The 23,215-nt window shown below is 41.4% G+C and overlaps 1 protein-coding gene across 2 annotated transcripts in view; it reads right to left on the reverse strand.

Annotated features, from left to right (window-relative positions):
* PATL1 (PAT1 homolog 1, processing body mRNA decay factor) overlaps window positions 1–23,176 on the reverse strand; it is a 50,877-nt gene extending 27,701 nt beyond the window's left edge. For both annotated transcript variants that reach the window (XM_027771430.1, XM_006147400.3), the window contains exons 1-9: window positions 23,093–23,176; window positions 19,453–19,564; window positions 9,197–9,414; window positions 8,820–8,900; window positions 6,364–6,558; window positions 5,352–5,453; window positions 4,765–4,854; window positions 4,325–4,542; window positions 1,362–1,451 (exon numbers count right to left, since the gene is read on the reverse strand). In XM_027771430.1, coding sequence (XP_027627231.1) covers window positions 1,362–1,451; window positions 4,325–4,542; window positions 4,765–4,854; window positions 5,352–5,453; window positions 6,364–6,558; window positions 8,820–8,900; window positions 9,197–9,414; window positions 19,453–19,564; window positions 23,093–23,107 — 1,121 coding nt within the window. In that variant the 5' untranslated portion in view covers window positions 23,108–23,176. The remainder of the gene's footprint in view (window positions 1–1,361; window positions 1,452–4,324; window positions 4,543–4,764; window positions 4,855–5,351; window positions 5,454–6,363; window positions 6,559–8,819; window positions 8,901–9,196; window positions 9,415–19,452; window positions 19,565–23,092) is intronic.
* Window positions 23,177–23,215: the final 39 nt, after the last annotated feature.

A 23,215-nucleotide genomic window follows, 5' to 3' on the forward strand; every position in this document is an offset into this window, starting at 1 on the left:
AAAAAAAAAAAAAAGCAAAATATACAGGAAATAAGAAATGGAAAATTATTTGTTGATAACATGTATGTTGATGTGCTTGATTGAGCCAATATACAGTGTATTCTGGATGGGAAACCTCATTTCGTGTGAGTACATTCCCAAAATCATGGAAAGAGCATAGAGAAGGGATTGTGGTATATATATATACATACAGACACACACACAAATATGTATATATACATACATATATATGTATATGTGTGTGTGTGTATATATGTGTGTGTGTGTGTGTGTATATATTTTTTTTTTTGCCAGGAAATGTGTGAGCTTGCTGGTGATGAAAGCGAGAACAAGAGTGAGGCGGGGCTGGAGGGAGGGAGAACGCACCCTCCTTGGGGGAGGGTCACCACAATCCCTTCTCCATTCTCTTTCCATGATTTTGGGAATGCACTCACACACTTTGTGTGTTTTTCAAGTCCTCAGGCCTGGGACTCAAGCTGCACAGGGGGCCATGAGGGAGCCAGCTGCCTTCACCACCACGGCACTGAAGGGCTAGGGTATTTTAAGATTACCTTGAAGTTGAGATGTTAAACAAAACATAGTTAAGAGAATGATAAGAATTTGGTAAGGAGAGAGTATAAAATGTTGGATTAAAGAAAACACAGGGCCAAGGTCAAAATGCAGCAGTTAAGACCCGACATGGGTGACCATGGTTAAAATCCCAGCCCCAGCAATTTGGGAAAATGCCTAGGCATTTATGCTTGTGACCAAAATCCTGATGGGACGAAGAAACGGAAACCCGTGACCATGCCCCTTTGAGAGCATGCTTCCTTTCTCTCTCTCTCTGATAAGCACATGTGCCCTCTGGCAATTTAAAACAAAAAACAAAACTCCTCTAAAGTGTAAACTTTTATTCTGATTTATAATCAATAGTTATCATTCATTTATTTATTTTTAAATAATTATTTTATTTTATTCATTTTTTTATTTTTTAGTTTGGCCAGAGAGAGACAGAGGGTGAAAGTGAGAGGAAGTGAGAAAGCAAGCCACCAGATTCAGGACTCAAACCCTGGTTGGCCATGTGGGAGTGTCCAGCACCTTAACTACCACACCACCTGCTGGTCCCCATGGTTATCATTTATTTTAAGAAATTGTAAATTTGTTCATTTACATTTAGTTGTAAATCAATGGATAAAATCAAATCATTTAAAGATAGTAGTAAATCAAAAATGTAAAATGGTAACATTTATAATCTGACTTTATAAGAAAAATAAACTCAAAACTAAGTTACAAGGAAAAAAAAACCCAAATTAATAGCATCTTGTTGCACTGTTAAAATTAAAAGCTGAATTAAGAAATCAGAGAGTAGAATGAGTACTTACTTTCTATTCTGTTGTTGTCTTTGATGCAAGAGTCGACGGTGCTGTGGATGAAGGTGAGTTGTGTCCGGTCTAAACACTGGGGCCTGAGATCTAAGAAAAAATGAAAAAGGTCTGTAATTCTGTCTTCCTGATGATTAGAGTTTTAAAGAGCATTGTCAATACAGATAATTTCATATAGGGTCATTCAAGGAACTGTCAAAGTCCATTTTTAGGAGACCTAACTTTAGAAGCAAAAGATAGGTATATTTTTAAGCATCTTTCACAAAGACCAATTATGAACTCCAAAGAGAATGATCATCAAGATCTGTGTGAATGAGCAATAAAGTAGGATTGGTCTTTTTACTTTTGCTTCTGTTTAACATAAGTCTCTAAACACATTTAATGTACTCAGCTTCAATTATATGAAAGTGACAAAAAAGTGTAAGTGTGGTAATTTATATAACAATTTGGCTATGTTGTTACTCAGTTATTTGATTAAACAAGGTCTAGATGTTGCTGTGAAGGTATTCTGTAGATGTGATTAACAATTGGTCAGTTGACTTTCTTTTTTCCTTAGAGATTTTTGCCTTAAGGTGGGAGAGAAAGAGACAGGCACAGTGAGAGGGAAAGTGAGAAATCATCCTTCAAGGGGGATGACCACACCACAATCCCTTGTCTTCCATTCTCCACCCAGTATCTTGGGCACACATGCACATGTGCCCAGTGTGATTCTGAAACCACCAGGTCTGGGATCCAGACTGCAGTCGGCCATGTGGGAGTCCAGCAACGTAACCGCTTCGTCATCTACTGGTCCCACAGTCAGCTGACTTTTTTAAAAAAATTATGTATTCAATTCTATTTATTTATTTATTTATTTTAGGAGAGGTTTTTGTTATAGGGCGCATGTGCTTGCCAGAAAGACAGAGACAGAGAGATAGAAAGCGAGAAATCACCCCCCAGGGGGGATAGCCATGCTGCAATCCCTTCTCCTCCATTCTCCTGTCGGGATCTTGGGCACGCACGCACACACGCCCGGCGTGAGATTTAAGCCACCGGGTCCGAGACGCGAACCGCGGTCGACTACGTGGGAGTCCAGCGACATAGCCATTATGCTAACTGCGGTCCCTTATTTATTATTTTTTAATTAGGCTAGAGAGACAGAGAGGAAAAGTGAGAGAGCAAGCCACTAAGTTTGGAACATGAACCACAGTCAGCCATGTGGGAGTCCAGCACCTTAACCACCATACCACTTGTCAGCCCAGTCAGCTGACTTTTATGAAAGAGAAATTATCCTTAATATTGGGGCCTTGGAAAAGTCATGATATATTTTTTTTCCTCTAAGCAAAAATGCATCATGACTTTTCTGACAATCCACTAATTGGGACCCACCCAGTCACTTAAAGGGCTTAAAGCAAAAACTAAAGTTTCCTCAAAAAGAAATCTGGTCTCAAGACTGGAATATAGACATTCTCATTGACTCTCCAGCCTGTTGGCCTGCCTCGGGTATTTGAAAATCAAAAGAGCAACGTCAAGGTCAGCTCCATGCCCTGACCTTGATAATGTGCAGCTCAAAAGCTGGATTCCACATGGCAAGTATGGTTTGAATCTCTGGGCCATTTTGCCTGAAACATGCCAGGTATGCATGAGTGTCCCAGATCCCAGAACTGGAGGAAGGGGATCATAGTATGACTGGACTCTGTGAAGAGTACTCGACCCACCTCATACTCTCACATGTGCATATACATGTTGTATCACAAATAAAGAGGAAAAAAATTAAGATTATATCAGCTTTTACTGTTTTCTACATTGCTTCCCTGCCCTATGGATTGTGGACTTGACAACCTCTATAATCACATGAGGCAATTTCTTAAAATAAAACTCCTCATGAGGCTAGCACGTGGCATGGTGGTTAAGGTGCTGGACTCCAATATGGCCAGCCGTAGTTTGAGTCCTGGACCTGATGGCTTTTTTTCTTACTTCTCTTTCTCATCTCTGTTTCTCTCTGGTGAGTGTACATGTCCTATAGTAATTTTTAAATATAATAATAGTTCTTTAAAAACCTATAAAATATCTCTAATACACACATACATACTCTCTATACACACACACACACACACACACATTTATGCATGTAACTAATGTATACATACATACACACATAGTATCTCTTATTGATTCTGCTTCTCTTGAGAACCCTGACTGATACTATATGATACATAAGAAAACATATTTCCACTTAGGAATGAACTTGAACCCCTCCTTATAAAACCAGAAAATAGAAGCAAAGAGGTTTGCTGGATTGCAATTACCTGACTTTTTAGCATCTCTCTCTCCCTGCTCCTTGGCATATGGTAATTCTTGTTAAGTAACAAGCACCGTGTATATGTTTATTTGTGTCTTTGTGTGTGTGTGTGTGGGTGTCCGTGTGCACACTTGTAAAATGGGTATGAAGTGAGATGTGAGAAACTTTGGAACAAATGGCAATTAACTCAAAAGGTGCAAACACACAAGGAAACATGATTCTTATTTTTTAAAGAGATTTTTGCCTATGGCGTGTGTGCTCGCCAGGGAGAGAGACAGACAGTGAGAGGAAAAGCAAGAAATCACGCCCTGGGGAGGATGGCCATGCTGCAATCACTTCTCCTTCTGGCATTTTGGGCATGGACTCACACATGACACGCCCGGCTTAATTTTCAAGTCACTATGTCTGGGACTTGAACAATGGTGGACTCCCAGTCTTGTAGAAGTCCAGCAATATAACAGCTATGCTATCTGCTGGCCCCAGAAATGTGATTCTTGAGGGATATGCAATTCATAAGAAAGCCTGGAGATTATCAAACACTTCTGTTTGCCAACTTCAGGATCAAGTAACATCTCAAAATATATCTTCATAATATGAAAAGATGTCTATGCTATGAAATTAAACAGCAACCATGAAGATACTTGGCAGACAAGGGATAAATAGTGGCAATTGTTTTACATACCTTAGGTTTTGCACATGAGTTCCTGGGCCGGGAGGGTGCTGCTGAGGAGGTGGTGTAGCGGGTGGTGGGGCACTAAAGAAGGCACGGAAGCCTGGTGCTGGGGGAAGCATCTGCCCAACTCGCCCTTGCAGCAACTTGGGATTCATGGCAGCAATTGGACTACCCACAAATCCAGGGACCCGTGCAAACTGGCTGGGAGACATCCGTCCAGGCTGTAGCTGCAAAGAGACATGATTTTAAATTAATTTCATTAGCAAGCCCCTCTGCTCTTATCTACTGAAAAGTGAATACTACTTCCACCAGGAATGTTGTTTGTAAAATAAAATTAAATTAAAAAAAAAAGAGGTAGTACCAACTAGCAGAAAAATAAAACAGGGATATCATTTAATGAGCCATAGGAAAGTATGAGAGCTCTTTACAAGGGTTAATCCCAGGCTTACCTGTGCTCCTCCAAGAAGCTGTGCTCTCTGGAGGGGGCTGAGGACAGGAGGAACATTAGGAGGGAAAGGATGACCCAGGAGGGAAGAGTTCTAAGGGAAAAAAAGCATATTCATACTATGAAATAGATTTGATTGATATATGGAAAACTCAGACATTAAAAAAAAAAAGGGCAGTAAAAACTCAGTACAAACTTTCCAACTATAGAGTCAGGCTCTCTATAGAGGGAATATATAAATGAATAATGCTAGAAATTGTCAAATACTTTGACACGTAACATGAAAAATATGGTATAATGAGAGAATGAAAAAGCAGGAACGAGACGATCACAGTGAGATTTTTAAAACTAAGAAAGAGTTGACACAAGAAATGTGTGAATTTGATGAGCCACGTTCTCTGACCTGGCGAGCATAACAATCAGAAATTCAAGTACAGAGATTATAAAATGTACGTATAATTTAGGAGCTGTCAGTAATTCTATACACCAGTAGTGATATTAGTAGTGATCATTAGTTTCAGTAATTCTACGTACTAGTAGTGATCAGAAAATACAGACTGTACATTTTTGTCAGATTGTAAAGTGACGTACCGGGACACTGCAGAGCTGGTTTGGAGACATCCTCTCACCATAGGGAGCAGGATAGCGAGGTGGCATTGGGGGTCGAACGTGGACAGGTTTCGGACACAGAATCTATCAGGACAAACATACATACAACTACACTCAATGAAATCAGTTTTTCTTGCCCCTACAGTCTCTCTCCTCAAGTACTGGTAGAGAAACAGAACTCAATGCAAAGCCCTACTTCTAAGCAAATTGCTATAGCTGTGGGTTAAATACATAACCTTTGGTCATTTTCTCTCACAAATCAAGCAAAGTGCCCATTTTAACTGAGAAAGATTTAGCTAATTCTCCAGTTATCCCCACCCTTCCATTCTATCTGAGGGAAGTACCAGCAGATATTCTGACTTGCAAATTCTCTCCAAAAGGATGTATTTTGGTAGCAATGAGGGAGAAGGAATGATAAGAAAGCTGGAGGATTAACTAAGTCCTATTCTGAAGCCCTGGTGATATGGCCGCCATGCTCAGCAATTTCGTGATACATTGTGACTCCACCATTTCATAGATTTTGAGCCTAACTAGGCCATACCAACACCACCCTCCCCCCATACCTTCCAAATTGGCCTTCCTTTTCAGCTGCTGGTTTCAGGTGGAGGAAATTCTATGGAACAGGACTGCACAGGCTCTAGGGAAAGCAGGGATATCTTAAAGGTAAAAAGGGATGTGGACAATGCTGTGTGTTCCCACTCCCCCCAGCTTTCAGTTATCTCTCTGCTAATGTTTTGGGCAGCCAGCAAAATACTTTAAAAAGGATATATGCACTAACTGGTTAACTACCCTTTCTCCCCCAATTAAAAGGCAGCAGCAAAAGGTATTAGGGACTGTGTCTCTTACTTGTACTAATTTCTCTTCTAATAGGCTATTTTCCTTTCAAATCTAATGCCTACCCAAACTTCCACCCTCCTCCCTAAATCACCAATTTCCAAATAATTTTGCCCAGATTCCCAATATTCTGGGCTGAGTGCCTGTTAATGAGAGGTACCTGCTGGTTGAAGCTGGGAACAGCCATCTGCTTAGGTGGGGTGCCTATGGGTACAGCTCTAACAGGAGGACTCCCGATGATAGGTGAAGTTGACCGTCTTGGTAACGCGCGCTCAGAAAGGTCCCGATCATCTTCCGGGCCCTGTGGAGGCCTCTGAGGCAAGGCATATTCTAATACAGACACAGCAGGCATTTCCTAATTAAGGAAGTGGCAAAAAGGAAATAGAGACAAATTAGCTAACGTGAAAGCCCTCATCTCTACAGATACTAAAAAGATCTTTTTGTTTTGAGAATTTTTTTAAGTTTATTTATTCATTTCTTCCATGAGAGGGAGAGAAAGAAATGCAAAAAGGGTCTTCCTATTGCAATCTATTTCCAGTCTCAGATGGCTGGAATCATGGGCACACACTTGAGCAGTGTGCTTAGGAAGGCCCTGGGACGCAACCTGAAACCTCTCCCTTGTGGGTCCAGCTGCATTATACTGTTGCCACCACCTGGCCCCGAGAATTTACTTTTTACATTTTTATTTATTTCAAATTCACATATAATAAAACTTATTCTTTGCTAAACAGTTCTTAGGGGTTTAATTATACATGGTGTAATGAATGGATGTGTGGAGAATGACTGCTGTACAACGTTATCTTGACTGTTGCATATATCAATAGCTTTATCGTTCTCCACAATTCCTTTGTCTTGTCATGTTGTAGTGAAGGAAGCCTTCTGTCATGTCCAACCACTGATCTGTTCTGTATCCCTAAAGTTTTTCTTAGAAATGACTTTGGAAGTGATCAAAATCATACACTAATGAGGCCAGCAGGTGGCATGGTGGTTAGGGCAGTAGACTCCAATGTGATCAGCTGTGATTTGAGTACTGGACCTGGCAGCTTGCTTTCTTACGTCCTCTTTCTCTCTCTGTTGCTCTCTGGTCAAATTTAAAAATAATAATAAAAAATAAAACAGAGACTAGTAGATGGTGTAATGGTTATGTCCTTGGACTCCGTCCTCTTTCTCTCTCTGTTGCTCTCTGGTCAAATTTAAAAATAATAATAAAAAATAAAACAGAGACTAGTAGATGGTGTAATGGTTATGTCCTTGGACTCCCACAGAGTTGACCACGGGTTGAGTCCCAAACCCAGTGGGTTAAATCTCACGCCAAGCACATGTGTGTGCATGCCCAAGATTCCAAGAGGAAAATGGAGGAGAAAGGATTGCAGTGTGGCTATGCCCCTGGAGAGAGATTTCTCGCTTTCTGTCTCTTAGGAGAGTGCATGTGCCCTACATTCCCTCCCCAAAAAAGTCTCTCTTGGGGCCAGCAGGTGGTGTGGTGGTTAGGCCCCTGGCTGATCACGGTTCAAGTCCCAGGTCCAGTGTCCTGCTTTTTCACTCTGATCAAATTGGAAAATAATAACAATAATAAAGCTAAATAAAATAATTCTTTGGAAAAAAAGAACTCTCTTAAAAAATAATAAAAATTGGGGGTCAGTATGTGGCATGGTGGTTAAGGAACTGGACACTTCCACATGGCTGACCATGGTTCGAGTGCTGGACCTGGTGGCTTGCTTTCTCACTTTCTCTCTCTCTCTCTTTCTCTGATCAAATTAAAATAAATGAATTAATAAATAAAAACTTTAAAAAAATAATAAAAATTGGACCAGCAGTTAGCATCATGGCTATGTCACTGGACTCCCATATAGTCGACTGTGGTTTGAGTCCTGGACCCCGTGGGTGGTTTGAGTCCTGGATCGTGGCTTAAATTCACGCCGGGCACGTGTGCGTGTGTGCCCAAGATCCCGAGAAAAGAATGGAGGAGAAGGGACTGCGGCATGACCATTCCCCTGGGGGGGGTGGGGGGGTGATTTCTCACTTTCTATCTCTGTCTCTGTCTTTCTGGTGAGCGCATGTGCCCTATAGCAAAAACCTCTCAAAAAAAAAAAAACCAAAAAAAACCAAAAAACAAAAACCAACAATTAAAAATTTAAAAATAAAATAATTCTTTATTTTAAAAAAATCATACACTGACAGGCATCAGCAGATGGCATAATGGCTACATCACTGGACTCCCATGTAGTCAACCATGGTTCAAGTCCTGGACCCGGTGGCTTAAACTCATGGTGGGCGCGTATGCATGCATGCCCAAGATCCCGAGAGGAGAATGGAAGAGAAGGGATTGCGGCATGGCCATCCCCTCTGGGGAGGTGATTTCACCTGCTTCTCTGTCTCTGTCTTTCTGGTGAGGGCACATGCCCCACAGCAAAAACTCTAAAAAAAAATCATATACTGACAAATCTGAATCCTAACAGCTCCTTTTCAACTCAGGGACCAAGAAAAGGTACATCCATAGGCACAGCTGTCTGAGTGCTGAATGCAGCAGTCCATGTAATACTAACAAATGACATACGCTAGGCATAACGGTTTTTAGATATTAGGAATTTTATATAAAGAGAAAATATTAAATACCTGAGCAAGTAGTGGTCCTCGGATTCGCCTCAGAACTTCAGATCCATCCCAGATGCTGGAATTCAGACTTCCTGGTTGGGGCTAATAAAAAAGGAAAGCACACAGAGTCTGGAATAGTGTAGGTCTCTCTGGGTGAATTACCTGCTGTTTGGTAAACAAGGTTCCAAAAAAGCCTCCACTGCTAGACAATAGAAAATTACAGTGCTCTAAAATACACATTATTTTACAATCTCATCTCTAGAATTACTATAATCAGGATCGTATTAATTTTCTATGGTATACGTAATCTTCATTACAGTAGATGAAACAAAATGGCAAAATTCAATACTTCACTTTGTTAGTCTGCCATAGTTCTCAAATCAGAGTAATTTACTCACTTGTAAAACTGGCCTGGTCTGCACTGCCCTCATGATAGCTGGATCTTCTAGTTCATTTTCTATTACCATCTTACTAAGCCTTTCTGCCAGATTCTCCTCATGGTCACCCAACAAGTCCATCTCATCTCTCTCTCCATTGCCTGTCTCTTCATTAACTGTCGCTGGTAGCTTCTCCTCCAATTCAGCCAGGCGCTCATGTGCTTCCTGCCAATCATCATCTACAAGACAATGGAGTTCGTATAAAACATACAGTTCACATTGTAACAAAAAAGCTTTGTAAAACTCCTTCTGTTAATCAAATGAAAAATTCCAAATCCAGAAGACTTAGGTGGAAAATGAGATAAGGTTTAAACCAAGAAACATATAAAATGCAGTTTTCACTATTAAAAACAAGTAGCATTGTATCTTGAATAATATCCTAATGAAATAAAATTCAAGTAATTTGAATTAATAGCTTAAAAAGATTATCGATGGATTTTAAGTTATGTCCTGAAACCAATTTCTTTCTTCTTTTTAGAGGTCTTTGTCTTAGAGTGTGTGTGTTCCCCAGAGAGAGAGAAGGAGAGAGACAGTGAGATGGAAAGTGAGAAATCACCCCTCAGGGAGGATGGCTGCGCTGCAATCCCTTCCCCTCCAATCTCCTCCCAGGATCTTGGGCATGCACGCACATGCACCCATCATGATTTTCAAGCCATTGGGTCCAGGACTCAAACTGCAGTTGGCCATGTGGGAGTCCAACAACATAACTGCTACTCCATCTGTTGGTCCCTGAAGCCAATTTCTACAGTGGTAACACACAACACTCTATATCTGTTGGTTCTGAGATCTTATGACATTTCAAGTAAAACCTTGAAAGGAAACTTAAAACCCATAGCACTACCATACAACGTTCTCTTAGATCATTAATTTGTCTTTTAAAAATTATTGTATTTAACTTTATTTATTTACTCACTTTAATTTGACCAGAGAGAGACACAATGAGAGAAACAGAGAGAAAGTGAGAGAGCAAGTGGCCAGGTCTGGTACTCGAACCACAGTCGGCCATGTGGGAGTCCAGCGCCCTTGACCACTACACGACCTGCCAGCCCTGGGTCATTAATTTTTACCTTCCTTTTTTTCTTCTTAATTTTGCCAGAGGGTGTGTGTGCTTGCCAGTGAAAGAGAGGGAAAGTGAGAAAGCATCCCTTTTCCCCCATGGTGGATGGGCATGCTGCAATCTCCTCTCCATTTCTCTCCTGCTTTGGGATTTTGGGCATATGCACACACAGTGTTTGTTCTTTCTTTCTTTTTTAAAAGAATTACTATTTTTTAACTTTATTTGCTTATTTTTAATTTGACCAGAGAGGGACAGAGAAAGAGCGAGAGTGAGAGAGAGAGAGAGAGAGAGAAAATGAAAAAGCAAGCTGCCAGGTCCGGGACTTGAACCACAGCTGGCCATGTGGGAATCCAGTGTCCCCTTAACACCACACCATCTGCTGGCCCCCAGTGTTGTTTCTTAAGGCACTAACTAGGTCTAGGACTTGGATGTGCAGTTGGCCATGTGACCACACTGCCTCAACTGCCATGCCACTAGCTAGCCCCGTAATTGTTCTTCCTCACAAGCTTTTCAATCCATGCATTTTATTCAATTACTATTTGGTAAGCATCTACTACGTGATAAGCACTGTTCTGAAATGTATAGGATACATCGGTGTACAAAACAAGACCCTTGCACAGCTTTTATTCAATCAAGGAAGAGTCAGATAACAGACAATAAAAATGATAAATAAGTAAAGACCAGCAGATAGTGTAATGTTTACATTGCTGGACTCCCACATAGTTGGCCACAGTTCAAGTCCTGGATCTGGCAGCTTGAAACTCATGCCAGGCATGTGGATGTACATGCCCAAAATCCCAAGGAGAAGAGACTGCAGCACAGCCATTCCCCCAGGGGGTGATTTCTAGCTTTCTGTCTCTCCTGCAAGTACACACATCCTATACCAAAAATCTCTCTCTCAAAAAAAAGTAAATTAAATATATATCAGAAGATAAAAGTGCCTCAGGAATATGGAGGAAGAAAGGCCAACTGAAAATTTAAATAGATGGTTGGAGGTAAGCTTTACTGAAAAGGTAACATTTGAGCAAAGATTCAAGAATAAAAGCCATGTGGTTCTCTGCGAGAATAGTGTTCTAGGTAGAGGGACTGTCAGCAGAAAGTCTTAAGATGAAAGAGAGTGAGTTTTTTTGGGGGGGAGGTTTTTGCTATAGGGCGCGTGCGCTTGCCAAACAGAGAGACAGAGAGATAGAAAGCAAGAGATCACCCCCCAGGGGGGATGGCTATGCCGCAATCCCTTCTCCTCCATTCTCCTCTCGGGATCTTGGGCACGCACGCACACGTGTCCGGTGTGAGTTTTAAGCCACCAGGATGCGAACCGCGGTCAGCTACGTGGGAGTCCAGTGACATAGCCATTACGCTAACTGCTGGTCCCAGAGAGAGAGAGGTTTGATTTTTTTTTTGGAGAGATTTTTGCTATAGGGCGCGTGTGCTCACCAGACAGACAGAGACATAGAGACAGAAAGCGAGAAATCACCCCCCAGAGGGGATGGTCACGCCACAATCCCTTCTTCTCCATTCTCCTCTCGGGATCTTGGGCACGCACGCACACGCGCCCGGCCTGAGTTTTAAGCCACCGGGTCTGGGACGTGAACCGCGGTCGACTATGTGGGAGTCCAGCGACATAGCCATTATGCTAACTGCTGGTTCCCTTAGAGAGAGAGTGTTTTGAAAAACAATAAAAAGGAATGAATTCGGGGGCCGGCAGGTAGCATGGTGGTTAAAGGTACTGGACTCCCACATTGTTGACCTCAATTCGAGTCCCAGACCTGGCAGCTTGCTTTCTCACTTTCTCTCTCACTCTCTCTCACTCTATCCCTCTATGATCAAATAAAAATAAATAAATGGATAAAGATAAATAAAATAATTAAAACATTTTTAAAAAAGGAATAAATTCGGAATGAAATGAGCAAGGAGAGTAGAAGAAAATAAGGTCAAAGAGTCAGGTGGAGGGAGCTCTTACAGGGTCTTCTAGCCTATTCTGACTGAAGTAAAGGGCTAATGGAAGTTCTGATTTGCTTTATGTTTTGAAAGAATCACTCTGTGTTGAAACTGGATGGAGAAGGGGTGCAGGCAATACTGGCAACATGGAAGCCTGTCTGGGGTTACTGCAGTAAGCGAGAGGGATGTGATGGTACCTTGGACTGAGACAATTCCCTTCTCTCTTAACTATGTCTTTGCTACTTCTGTATACTCTTGTGCAGTCTGTAAACACTGACTCTAAGGTTGTGTTTTCATTTCTTATACATTATTTGTGAGTCCTATTTCCAGCATAGGTTAAAATTTTCAGATCCTTTACTGGCTTCTCTAGAAACGAATTTTACTTACTTCACATCTCTTTCCAGTTCTCTTCAATCTAATTCGTTCATTCTGCTTCCATCATAAAAGCACTACTCATAATTTTGTTCTCAGCATTCAAATACAGAAACCCCACTCCCTCACTAAAGCCTTTCCTTCCTTTCATTTTATGTCTAATTTGTACACTTTATTACTTTCAAACCCCCAAAATGGTATTTTCTTTTATATATATTCTCTATTTTACTGTTATTGTAATTATGCTTTATATATGCTACAAAATTCAACAGGAATAACAGATAACTATCTTTGTAGCTAACACAGAAACAAACTTTCTTTTTATGTGCTTACAAAAAATTCACTGTTTGTTAAAAAAAAAAAAAAAACAATTCAAGTACTACAATAACATGTAATTTATCCATCTGCTGGTCTCCTTAGGTAAGGATATTTTTATAGCTCTTGTATACAACCTTTATCTCACCATTTCCCACATTCATGTTTGTTAATTTTACCAGATCCTACCAAATATAATAATTTGTTCTTAATAATAACTTTTAAGGGGACCAGCAAGTGACATCAGAGTTGAGGCACCGGATTCCCATATGGCCAACCGTGGTTTGAGTCTTAAACCTGGTGGCTTAAAAATCATAACAAATAGGGACCAGCAGTTAGCATTGTAATGGCTATGTTGCTGGACTCCCATGTAGTTGACCGCAGTTCGAGTCCCAGACCCAGTGGCTTAAATTCACGCTGGGCATGTGTGTGTGCAAGCCCAAGATCCAAAGAGGAGAATGGAGAAGGGATTGCAGTGTGGCCATCCCCCCCAGGAGGTGATTTCTCGCTTTCTGTCTCTCTTTCTCTCTCTCTCTCTGGCGAGCGCATGCACCCTATAGCAAAAACCTCTCCTCCCCCACAAAAAAAGAAAAAATAATCACAACAAATAAAAAGTAATTTTTTAAAAATAGTAACTTTAAAAACAGTGGCTAAATAGCCATGTTCTATGAGAAAAGGTCTGTTATGAACTCAAACATACAAACACAGGACTCTTATGTCAGAAAGTATCATCATCACTTTAGAGTTTTCTTGCTCTTGTGACAAATCATTTGACGTGGTATATGAGAAAACTCATGTTATTAATATATAAATTTTTTTCACCCCTTATCTCTTTTAAACACCTAAAAATCATTACTTATATATGCCAATACTTGATCTCATCATTGGTCATAACGATAAAGGGTAGGCAAAAGAGTAACCGAAAAATGAAGAAAAGATGTCTGCATTCTTTCAACTAATTAACCAAACCCTCGATGTGAGTTATTAAATCCCTGGCTGCTTCTGTAAACTAATACTTACTGCAATGATGCCCTTGAAGCCCATCTAGGAATACTTTTGAAAAAAGATAAATAAGTAAAAAAAAAAGAGAGGTGATTTAATATTAAGGTGCTCTCAGTCCCCATGGTGTATGGCAGCTTAATAAGAGAGGTAGAAAGACTTTCCAACACAAGGCAGTTGCCAAAGATTCCTCGGACAGTCTGAACATGGTTGATAGTTTACACTAATAATATTTATAGTTACCCAACTTCTCTGTCACTTTGCCTCTCGATTTGTTAAAATGAGGATAGTAATAGTGTCTACACATCACAAGGCTGCTGTGAAGATTAATAACATGTAAAACATTTAGAATGGTGCCTAGCACATAATAAACACTATGTGAGTGCAAATTTTTTTTAAGAGAATGAATTGGGATTAATGCAACACCATTTATTTCTCTAAGATGATGCAACATTTTTTCATGCAGAAGACAGTGACTGCTTTCTCACGGAAAGGTGACATCAGAGCATTTGAAGCCAGTGATTTAAAATACCCACTGTACTAACAGATGTTATCAAGAAACCCATGTCGTTAAAAAATCACACCAAAGGGCCAGCAAGTGGTGTGGCAGTTAAGGTGCTGGACTTCCATCCCACATGGCTGACAGAGGCTCGAGTCTTAAACCTGGCTGCTTGAAAATCACGCCAGACACGTGTATAAGCATGCCCAAAAGTCCCGAGAGGAGAATGGAGGGGAAGGGACTGTGGCATGGCCATCCCCCTTGGAAAATGATTTCTCACTTTTTCTCTCTCTCTGGAGAGTGCACATGCCTTATAACAAAAAATCCCAGAAAAAAAGAAAAAAGCCACATTGGGGGCCAGCAGGTGGCGCAGTGAAGGTGCTAAATTCCTACATGGCTGTCCATGATTCAAGGCCTGGACCAGATAGCTTGAAACTCATGCCAGGCATGGGTATGTGGGTACACAAAATCTCAAGAAAAGAATGAAAGAGCAGAGGCTGAGGTGTGGCTATCCCACCTGGAGGGTGATTTCTCACTTTCCACCTTTCTCTGTCTCTCTATGGTGAACACACAAACCCTCTGGCAAAAACCTAAACAACAACAAATCACCTCAAAACAAGTCAAAGGTCAATGTCAACTCCTGGTTTCAATTCTCTATACCCACTGTATACCTACCAACAGAGGTATACCAAACCAATCACAGGTTGAGCTTAGAAGCAATTTTCTTTTTATGGCATTTATAACAAGATGTGATAAAGAATTAAGATATTCCCTATAAAATTCAAGTATGAAAGGACAAGTTCATTTTGGTATGAAAACTATTGAGGGCTAGTTCCATGCCTAGTGGTTAAGGAAAAATGATCCCATATGACAGCAGTTCAAATCCCAGCCCTGGCAGCTTGAAGAACATGTTAAGAACACCATATATGCATACCCAAAATACTGAAAGGAAGAAGAAATAAAGGGATTGTGTGACCATGCCCCACTGAGGAGTGCCTTGTTTTTTTTTTCTCTCTCTGTTTCTATTTCTCCCTGGTTAGTGAACATACCCTCGGGCAATTAAATTATTTATGGGGCCAGCAAGTGGGATGATGGTTAAGGCATTGGATTCCATGTAGCTGACTCTGGTTTAAGTCTTAGACTTAGTTGCTTGAAAAACATGCCGGGGAACCTCTCACTTTCTTTTTATCTCTCTCTCTCCAGTGAGTGTACAGGTCCTATGGCTAAAATCTAAAACACACAAATCTTTTTCAAACCCATGCACTTTTTTTTCATAATATGCATTTTCTACGAACTTTCTGAAGACCCTTTGTATACTACACCCTCAATGGAAAGGGCAATCTTCTGGCAATCTTTTCTCCACTATAAACTTTGTGGATCTAGAAGTCCTTATTAATTACCCTCTGCCCTACAGTACAAAGAGCAATATAGCACCATGCTATTTCACTGCCTTTCTTTCTTAGATTTTTTTTTTTTTTTTTTTTTTTTGCCACAGGGCATATGTGTTTGCCGAAGAGAGGCAAAAAGAGACACAGAGAGCTGGAAACATGGTGAACGTCCCTAAAACCCACCAGACTTTCTGTAAGAAGTGTGGCAAGCACCAACCTCATAAAGTGACATAGCACAAAAAGGGCAGGGATTCTCTGTATGCTCAGGGAAAGTGGCGCTATGACAGGAAGCAGAGTGGCTATGGTGGATAGACTAAGCCTGTTTTCCAGAAAAAGGCAAAAACTACAAAGACTGTGCTGAGGCTTCAACGTGTTGAGCCCAACTGTAATCTAAGAGAGTGCTGGCTATTAAGAGATGTAAGCATTTTGAACTGGGAGGAGATAAGAGAAAGGATCAAGTGATCCAGTTCTAAGTTTCAGCTTTTGTTTTATTTTGAAGACGACAAAATCTTGAGGTGAATGTTCACCTCATTTAATTATAGTTGGTCTTTTTTGTGAAGGAATAAATTAATCAATAAAATTCCTCTTGTGGTAGAATGTGATTCATGGTTAAAAAATAGTAGTAAGAGAAGAAACAGAGAAATCACCCCCCACCCCCGGAAGATGGCCATTCTGTAATTTCTTTTCCTCCATTCCCCTCTAGGGACTTTGGGCACACACGCACACATACCCAATGTGTTTTTCAAGTCACTGGTTCCAGGACTTGAACTGTGGAAAACTGTGGAGTCAGTCATGCGAGATCCAGCATATTAACCACCATGCCACCTGCTGGCCCATCACTGCCTTGTTTTTTTTGTTGTTTATGAAAAAGAGAAAAAGAAAGAGAAGCAGAGGTAGGTATTTTTGACAGGGTCTGACTGCACTGCAATCCTTCTGACCTGCCCCAGCCTCCTAATTAGCTAGAATTACATGCACACAAATGTGTGCAGCATGTTCAGGTTGGCATGGAACTGAACCTCCCATGCAGCTTACAGAGTACCAAGGGGTGATGCTATCTGTGTGCCACTGGGGTTGGGCCTACTTTTTATTACTTATTCTTTTACCCTCCTAAGGGCTTTCTTAACATGTGTAGTTTTTCTTCTTTCCCATCACATAAAACACACTTCCGCATACTCCAACATTGCTTTAAGGAATCATTTTTATTTTTCTTGAGAGAGATTTTTGCTATAGGATGCATGCAGTCACTGGAGAGACAGAGAAAAACAGCAAGAAATCACCCCCTGGGAGGATGGCCACACCTCAATCCCTTCTCCTTCATCCTCCTCTCGGGATTTTGGGCACACACACATGCACCCAGTGTGAGTTTCAAGCTGCTGAGTCCAGGACTAGAACCACGGTTGGCCATGTGGGAGTTTAGCAATGTAACCATTCCCCTATCTGCTGGTCCAGTTTTAAGGCACTATTATTCCATCTTGTGAGGAAAAATAGAAACTCAAGGGGAAAAAAAAAAAAAGACTATTCATAGCTCTCTGCAAGATGATGAGAAAGTAACGCCTTTATTCCGCTATGTCTTGGTTCGAAATGCAGGACATGATAAGCTACCTCTTCTTTTTTTGTTGTTTTTAATTTGCCAGTAGGTACACGCACTCACTGGAAGAGAAAGGGAGAGCGAGAAGGAAAGAAAGAAAGCACCCTCTGATGAGGATTGGTCTTGTTGCTATCCCTTCACCTCTGTCTCTCCTCCTTCACAGTTTGTTTTGTTGGTGTATGCATGCACACAAACCTGGCACGCTTTTCCAAGTCGCTGGGTCTGAGACACCAACTGTGTAGTCAGCCTGCGGGATCCAGTCACTTCAACTGGGAGGCTACAGACTGGGCTGCCTCATCTTAATATAATATCTAGAATCCAGTTTCATTAAATGCATTCTAATACTGGGGAATTTGTTAAAAAATGATAACATTCAGTATTTTAGTAGAAAAAGGTTCTTGAAAGAAGCACATGATGCTTATAGCTTCTATGGTATTCTATGGGTTATTACTCAACTATCTTCCAAATGTAATTTGTAATTCTTATCAGTTCCTTGCCTTTGTAACTCTATTCTGTGTCCCTTCCCTGTCATTTCCATGCAGAGAAACAAGAGCCTCTCAGATCACATCATTCTGTACAATATCATTTCCTAAACTATAGCTATAATTCAGAAGGTCTGATTCTCTTCCATAATGAGTCTAGCTTCTACTTTCAACATTCCTTTTGCTGCTCTCAATTGTGACAAAGTTTTAGTTCTGTAACGAATTGTGTAAATAACTGACAATAAAAAACTTCAATTTTTGCCAGTTCATTCAATTCAGTCTAAGCTTCATTAAATCTAAGCTGCTTAGATCACTACAAAACCTATAACCATTATAACACTTTTATTGTCTTTGACACTTAAATATTGGGATTACCAACTACCACTGAATTTCTTCTTATCACTGTTTTTTCCCCCAGAAGCACCATTTAAATGCTAACTTACTAGCCCACTGGTTCTAATATTGTCATAAAGTTTATTCCCAAACTTTATCATGTAAGTTTGCTTCCTAAATTTTCCATCTCAGTATTTTAACTGTACAATCTATAAGTTTAGTTTAGCTTTTTAACTTTTTAAAAGTTTTTCTGACTCAGAATATTTATCTGTATCCAGGGATAGAAAAAGATTCCATGTATGCACAACACTTTTCTAGTTTACAAAGACTTTTTATCACCAAAATTCTTGGTACAAAAAGCTTTTTATCTAATTGAAGATACTGTAAGACAACTGCATGATTAGGCAATAAAATAGTGATGGACTAATTTTAAAATTCCTGTACTCACATACTAGAATTTGAATTTTCTACTAATCTATTAGTGTTCCTTAAGTTACAAGGGGACCTCGAAAAGCTAATGGAAAAGTGAAATTAATGAATGAGTTTATATGGGTACAAACAAAATTGAAATCTCATGCGTAGTTTTTTCTTAGTAAGCATTTTACCAGAAATTTCCCAGAAGACTCCTTATATACACTCTAGAAATAAAAATTCCCCTCACCAAGGATTATTTTAAGCTTCTTTTAAATGTCTGCTTCCCGAAACAGTTTAATTCCTTATAGTGGCAACTTAGAGTCATCAAGCATATACCTGGAAGACAAGGCTTACAGAATACTGGGTTTGTTTCATTTATTTAAATTTGGTGAAAGATACATGCACTTGCCAGAGAAAGATAGGATCAGAGAGGGAGAAAGTGAGAAAGCATGCCCCAAGGGGGATGGCCAAACTGTCATCCCCTCTCCTTCATTCTCCTGACTTTCAGGATTTTGGGCACACCTGCACATGGGCCTAGTGTGTTCAAGCTGCCAGGTCTGGGACTCAAACTGCAGATGGCTATGTGTGATCCAGCTGCCTTCACCATCACACTACCAGGTTTTACACCTGGTTTTATAGGTGAGGCAAAACAGGGCCATCGGAGCAAGGTAGATGATTTCAGTGAAAACTGAACTACTCTGACTGAAATCAACACTAAAAAATGTCTTACCAAATTACTAAATGAGTCAATCCTGCTAAAACAGAATACTTACAAAAGATAGCACTTGAAAAGAGCAAGGAACCAAGATGATATTAGAAAGATGTCACTTACCAACTGCACCTGACCCAAATGTATCATCATTGAATTGATCAATTTCCTCATCCTCTTCTCCGAGGCCCTGAAATGCATCTTCATCTTCATCCAGAGGACAATCCTCCAAAGACTAAAAAATGAGAAGAGATTAGCTATTCATGAAATTCACATTCTCATTTAGAAAATGTTCTACAAATATTCACTTTTACCTTCTCAATGAACTTAATAGTTTCATTTTAACTTTTTGTAAAAATGACGTTTTTTCCTCCTCGCTAATCTCCCTGACGTGGCAGATTTCAGTATCTTTTTTTTTTCTTTTTAGAATTTTGCTATAGAGCATATGAGTTTGCCAGAAACAGTGAGAGCAAGAGAAAGTGAGAAATCACCCCCACCCCCCACCCCGGGGTATGGTATGGTCACACCACAGTCCCTTCTATGTCAGGATTTTGGGCATACATGCATATGGACCTGGCTTGTTTTTAAGCCACTGAGTCTAGGTATTGAAACATGCAGTTGGTCACGTGGAATCCAGCTGCCTTAACCATCATGCCACCTGGCTGGCTTACTATCATCTTTCTTTTAGTTTCCATTTCCTATTTCTTATTTTAACTTCCCCTTCCCAAACATTCCATTTGTCTAATTCATCAAAAATCTAATAAAAACATTTCCTTCTGCAATTGAGAAATGAGGCCAATTTCCCTTACATCACTGGTTGGAATAGAGATGGCAACTAAAAAATGAATACTTTATTGTCTAGCTTGAGCTTTGTGGAATTTTCAATAAGATTCTCATCTTTCTCATTATATTCATGTTATCTTTTCAACTACTTTATTATTTCCTTTGAAGATTTTCTCTTCATTTCCCATTCATTTTCCCTCTTAATTCCTGTAGGCCTAGCCTCTAGTGATAAAACAGCAAGGTAATTTTTTCTTTTTAATTTTCCAGAGGGTGTGTGTGTTAGATGGGAGGAGGAAAAAGGAAAGTGAGAAGGCATTTACATGGGGGATAATCCAGTGTCACAACCTCTTCTCCATCTTTCCCTCCATTCTAGAGTTTGGGTATGCATGCATACATGCCTGGTATGTTTTTCAAACTCTGGGGCCTGGGATCCAGACTGCTTTGTTGGCCATGTGAAATCTACCTACTTTAACCTGCTGGCCCCAACCTTAATTTTTCAAATGTGTGTGTCTGTGGGAACCAGCAGTTAGCGTAATGGCTATGTCGCTAGACTCCCACATAGTCGACCGCGGTTCATGTCCTGGACCCGGTGGCTTAAAACTCACACCAGGCACGTGTGCATGCGTGCCCAAGATCCCGAGAGGAGAATGGAGGAGAAGGGATTGTGGCGTGACCATCCCCCCTGGGGGGTGATTTCTCGCTTTCTGTCTCTATGTCTCTCTCTGTCTGTCTGGTGAGCGCAAGCGCCCTATAGCGAAAATCCCTCGAAAAAAAAAATGTGTGTGTCTGTGTGTGATTTTTCTTTCTTTTTTTTTTTTTTTATGTTTAGGTTTTTGCCTTAGGGCGTGTGTGCTTGCCAGAGAGAGGAAAAGTGAGAAATCACACCCTGGGGGGGATGGCCATGCCTAATCCCTTCTCCTCCACTCTCCTCCTGGGATCTTAGGCACTCAGGCACAAACCTGGCGTGTCTCAAGCCACCAGGTCCGGGACTCAAACTGCAGTAGGCCGCGTGGGAATCCAGCAATGTAACCACTATGCCATCTGCTAGCTCAGTAAGTTTGTTTCTATGTTAGTTATAAAGGAAATAATCTGTTAATTTTGTTTATCATTATTGTTACTTTCTGATTTGCTAAAGGGCAAATCTGCTCACCAGAGAGAGAGACAGAGACATCGAGAAAGAGAGAGGCTAAGTGAGAAAGCATGCCACCAGGTCTGAGACTGGAACAGTGGTTGGCCATGTGGGAATCTAGCTACATACCTGATACGCCCTAAATTTTTCAACCGTAATTAAGTGAATCCTAGAACTGCTGAGATATGACAAGTTCAAATTCTGGTTCCACTCTTTTTTTCCCTTTTTAAAGAGATTTTTGCTATGGGATGTTTGTGCTCACTGGAAAGACAGAAAGCCGAAAAAATCACCCCCCAGGGGCTATTTGAAATCCCTTTTCCTCCATTCTCTTGGAGTTTTGGGAATGGACACACACATGCCCAGGAGTTTTAAGCTGTCAGGTCTGGGACTTCGAACCACAGTCAAGTATGTGGGAATCCAGTGATATAACCATTACACCATCTGCCAGTCCCCTGGTTCCACTCTTGTAAGTAGTGTGAACAGGGATAACTCACATTCTTTCTAAGTCACCAAATACCTTTTAAGAACATACTGTATCTTAGACTTTATGCTAGGCTCTCAGCCTCAATCTTTTGAACTGTAGTTCAAGGACAGTATCATTGACCTCAAACAGTGGTGAGGATCAAACTAGGCAAAGATTTTAAATTGCTGAAAAGATATGACTAGAATATCTTATAGACGTTCTATTTTAAACATTTCCCCCTTCTACTTCAGCTTCTTTCAAGTGATTATTTCCAAGTTTTCTTGGAAACTTATGCCCACTTCATCTCATCACCTCTCTTCATGTTTACATAAAGTCAATTTGGTTTTGGATGATCCTGTCAAGTATGGTATCTGACCCCAGTTGGCAAAGATTCAGAACCAGAAGTCCACACTCGATTAGTAATTGACAGGTTTGTGATTTGCCTTTCCTGGCCACTTAACTAGGCTGTTCCCAAAGGTAAGGTTAGGCTACAGGACCATTCTACCCATTCGGGAGCCCTCTCAAACGTCTAACAAGCAGGCATGCGATCGATTCCACATCAGGGGCAACTTAAAGCAGTACTCCCATCCAAACCACAAAAAGCTAGTTAGCCAAATCACTGCTGTTTTAAATTTGAAAAGACTTATAAGGACCATCTCAGATCAAGCCTTTAAAACTACAAATACAGAAACTTTAGGTGCAGAGATCAGGAGTTGCTCAAGGTCACAGTGAGTTAGTGACAGGAGCAGGACGTCTCTCGGCTATTTCTACATTCCCGGGAGCGTCACCAAACTCACGTCTCCCTACTGCTGCCCTAAAGAACTTCTGCTGGACACGCCCCCCTCTCAACTCGCAGCCCTCTTTAGCAAATAGTCTGCGGCCTCAGTCAAAGGGCAAGCTCGGGCCCCCATCACCCGATGACCGCCGATACGTATCCTGTATGCCGGCCGATACGTATCGGATTAAGTGTATGTCATGGAGGGGGGGTTCCGGGTCTAGGGCGGGAAACTCCTCTCTGGGTATTCCCGGGTGCCTCTTCCTGAATAAGAAACGCTAAGTAGGAGCAATCAATGCTATCCCCTTCCCGGCTCCTCCGGCAGTGGTGGCGGGGGGTGGCCTGGTCGCGGCACACTTAACGGGTCCTCCCCACCCCAAAACAGAAGCCAACTCCCCCCAGAGGCAGTTGATGGGGCAGTCCCGCCTCCCAGAAGCCAGCTCCCAGCCCTCGGATTAAACCCCCGACCTCAGGCCGGTCGCGCCCCTTGGGTCCCACGGCTACGGCGGCCCGCCTCCTCCCCCCCAGGAGCACCAGACGGGCGCGCACAGGGTGAGAGAGGAAGAGGGGCGCCTAAGGGAGGGAGGGGTCACTTCCGGTCGCAACGGCTTACCTCGTAGCGGAACATTCTTGGGGAAGGGGGGAGGGAGCGGGGAGGGGAGTGGGGGAGGGAGGGAAGAAGCGCTGACTCCCCGGGCTCCTCCGCGCGCGGGTCCTCCACCGGCTCCCGACCCCC

The sequence above is a fragment of the Tupaia chinensis genome, unplaced genomic scaffold (assembly GCF_000334495.1).
Source record: "Tupaia chinensis unplaced genomic scaffold, TupChi_1.0 Scaffold000213_1, whole genome shotgun sequence".
Taxonomy (NCBI): Eukaryota; Metazoa; Chordata; class Mammalia; order Scandentia; family Tupaiidae; genus Tupaia; species Tupaia belangeri.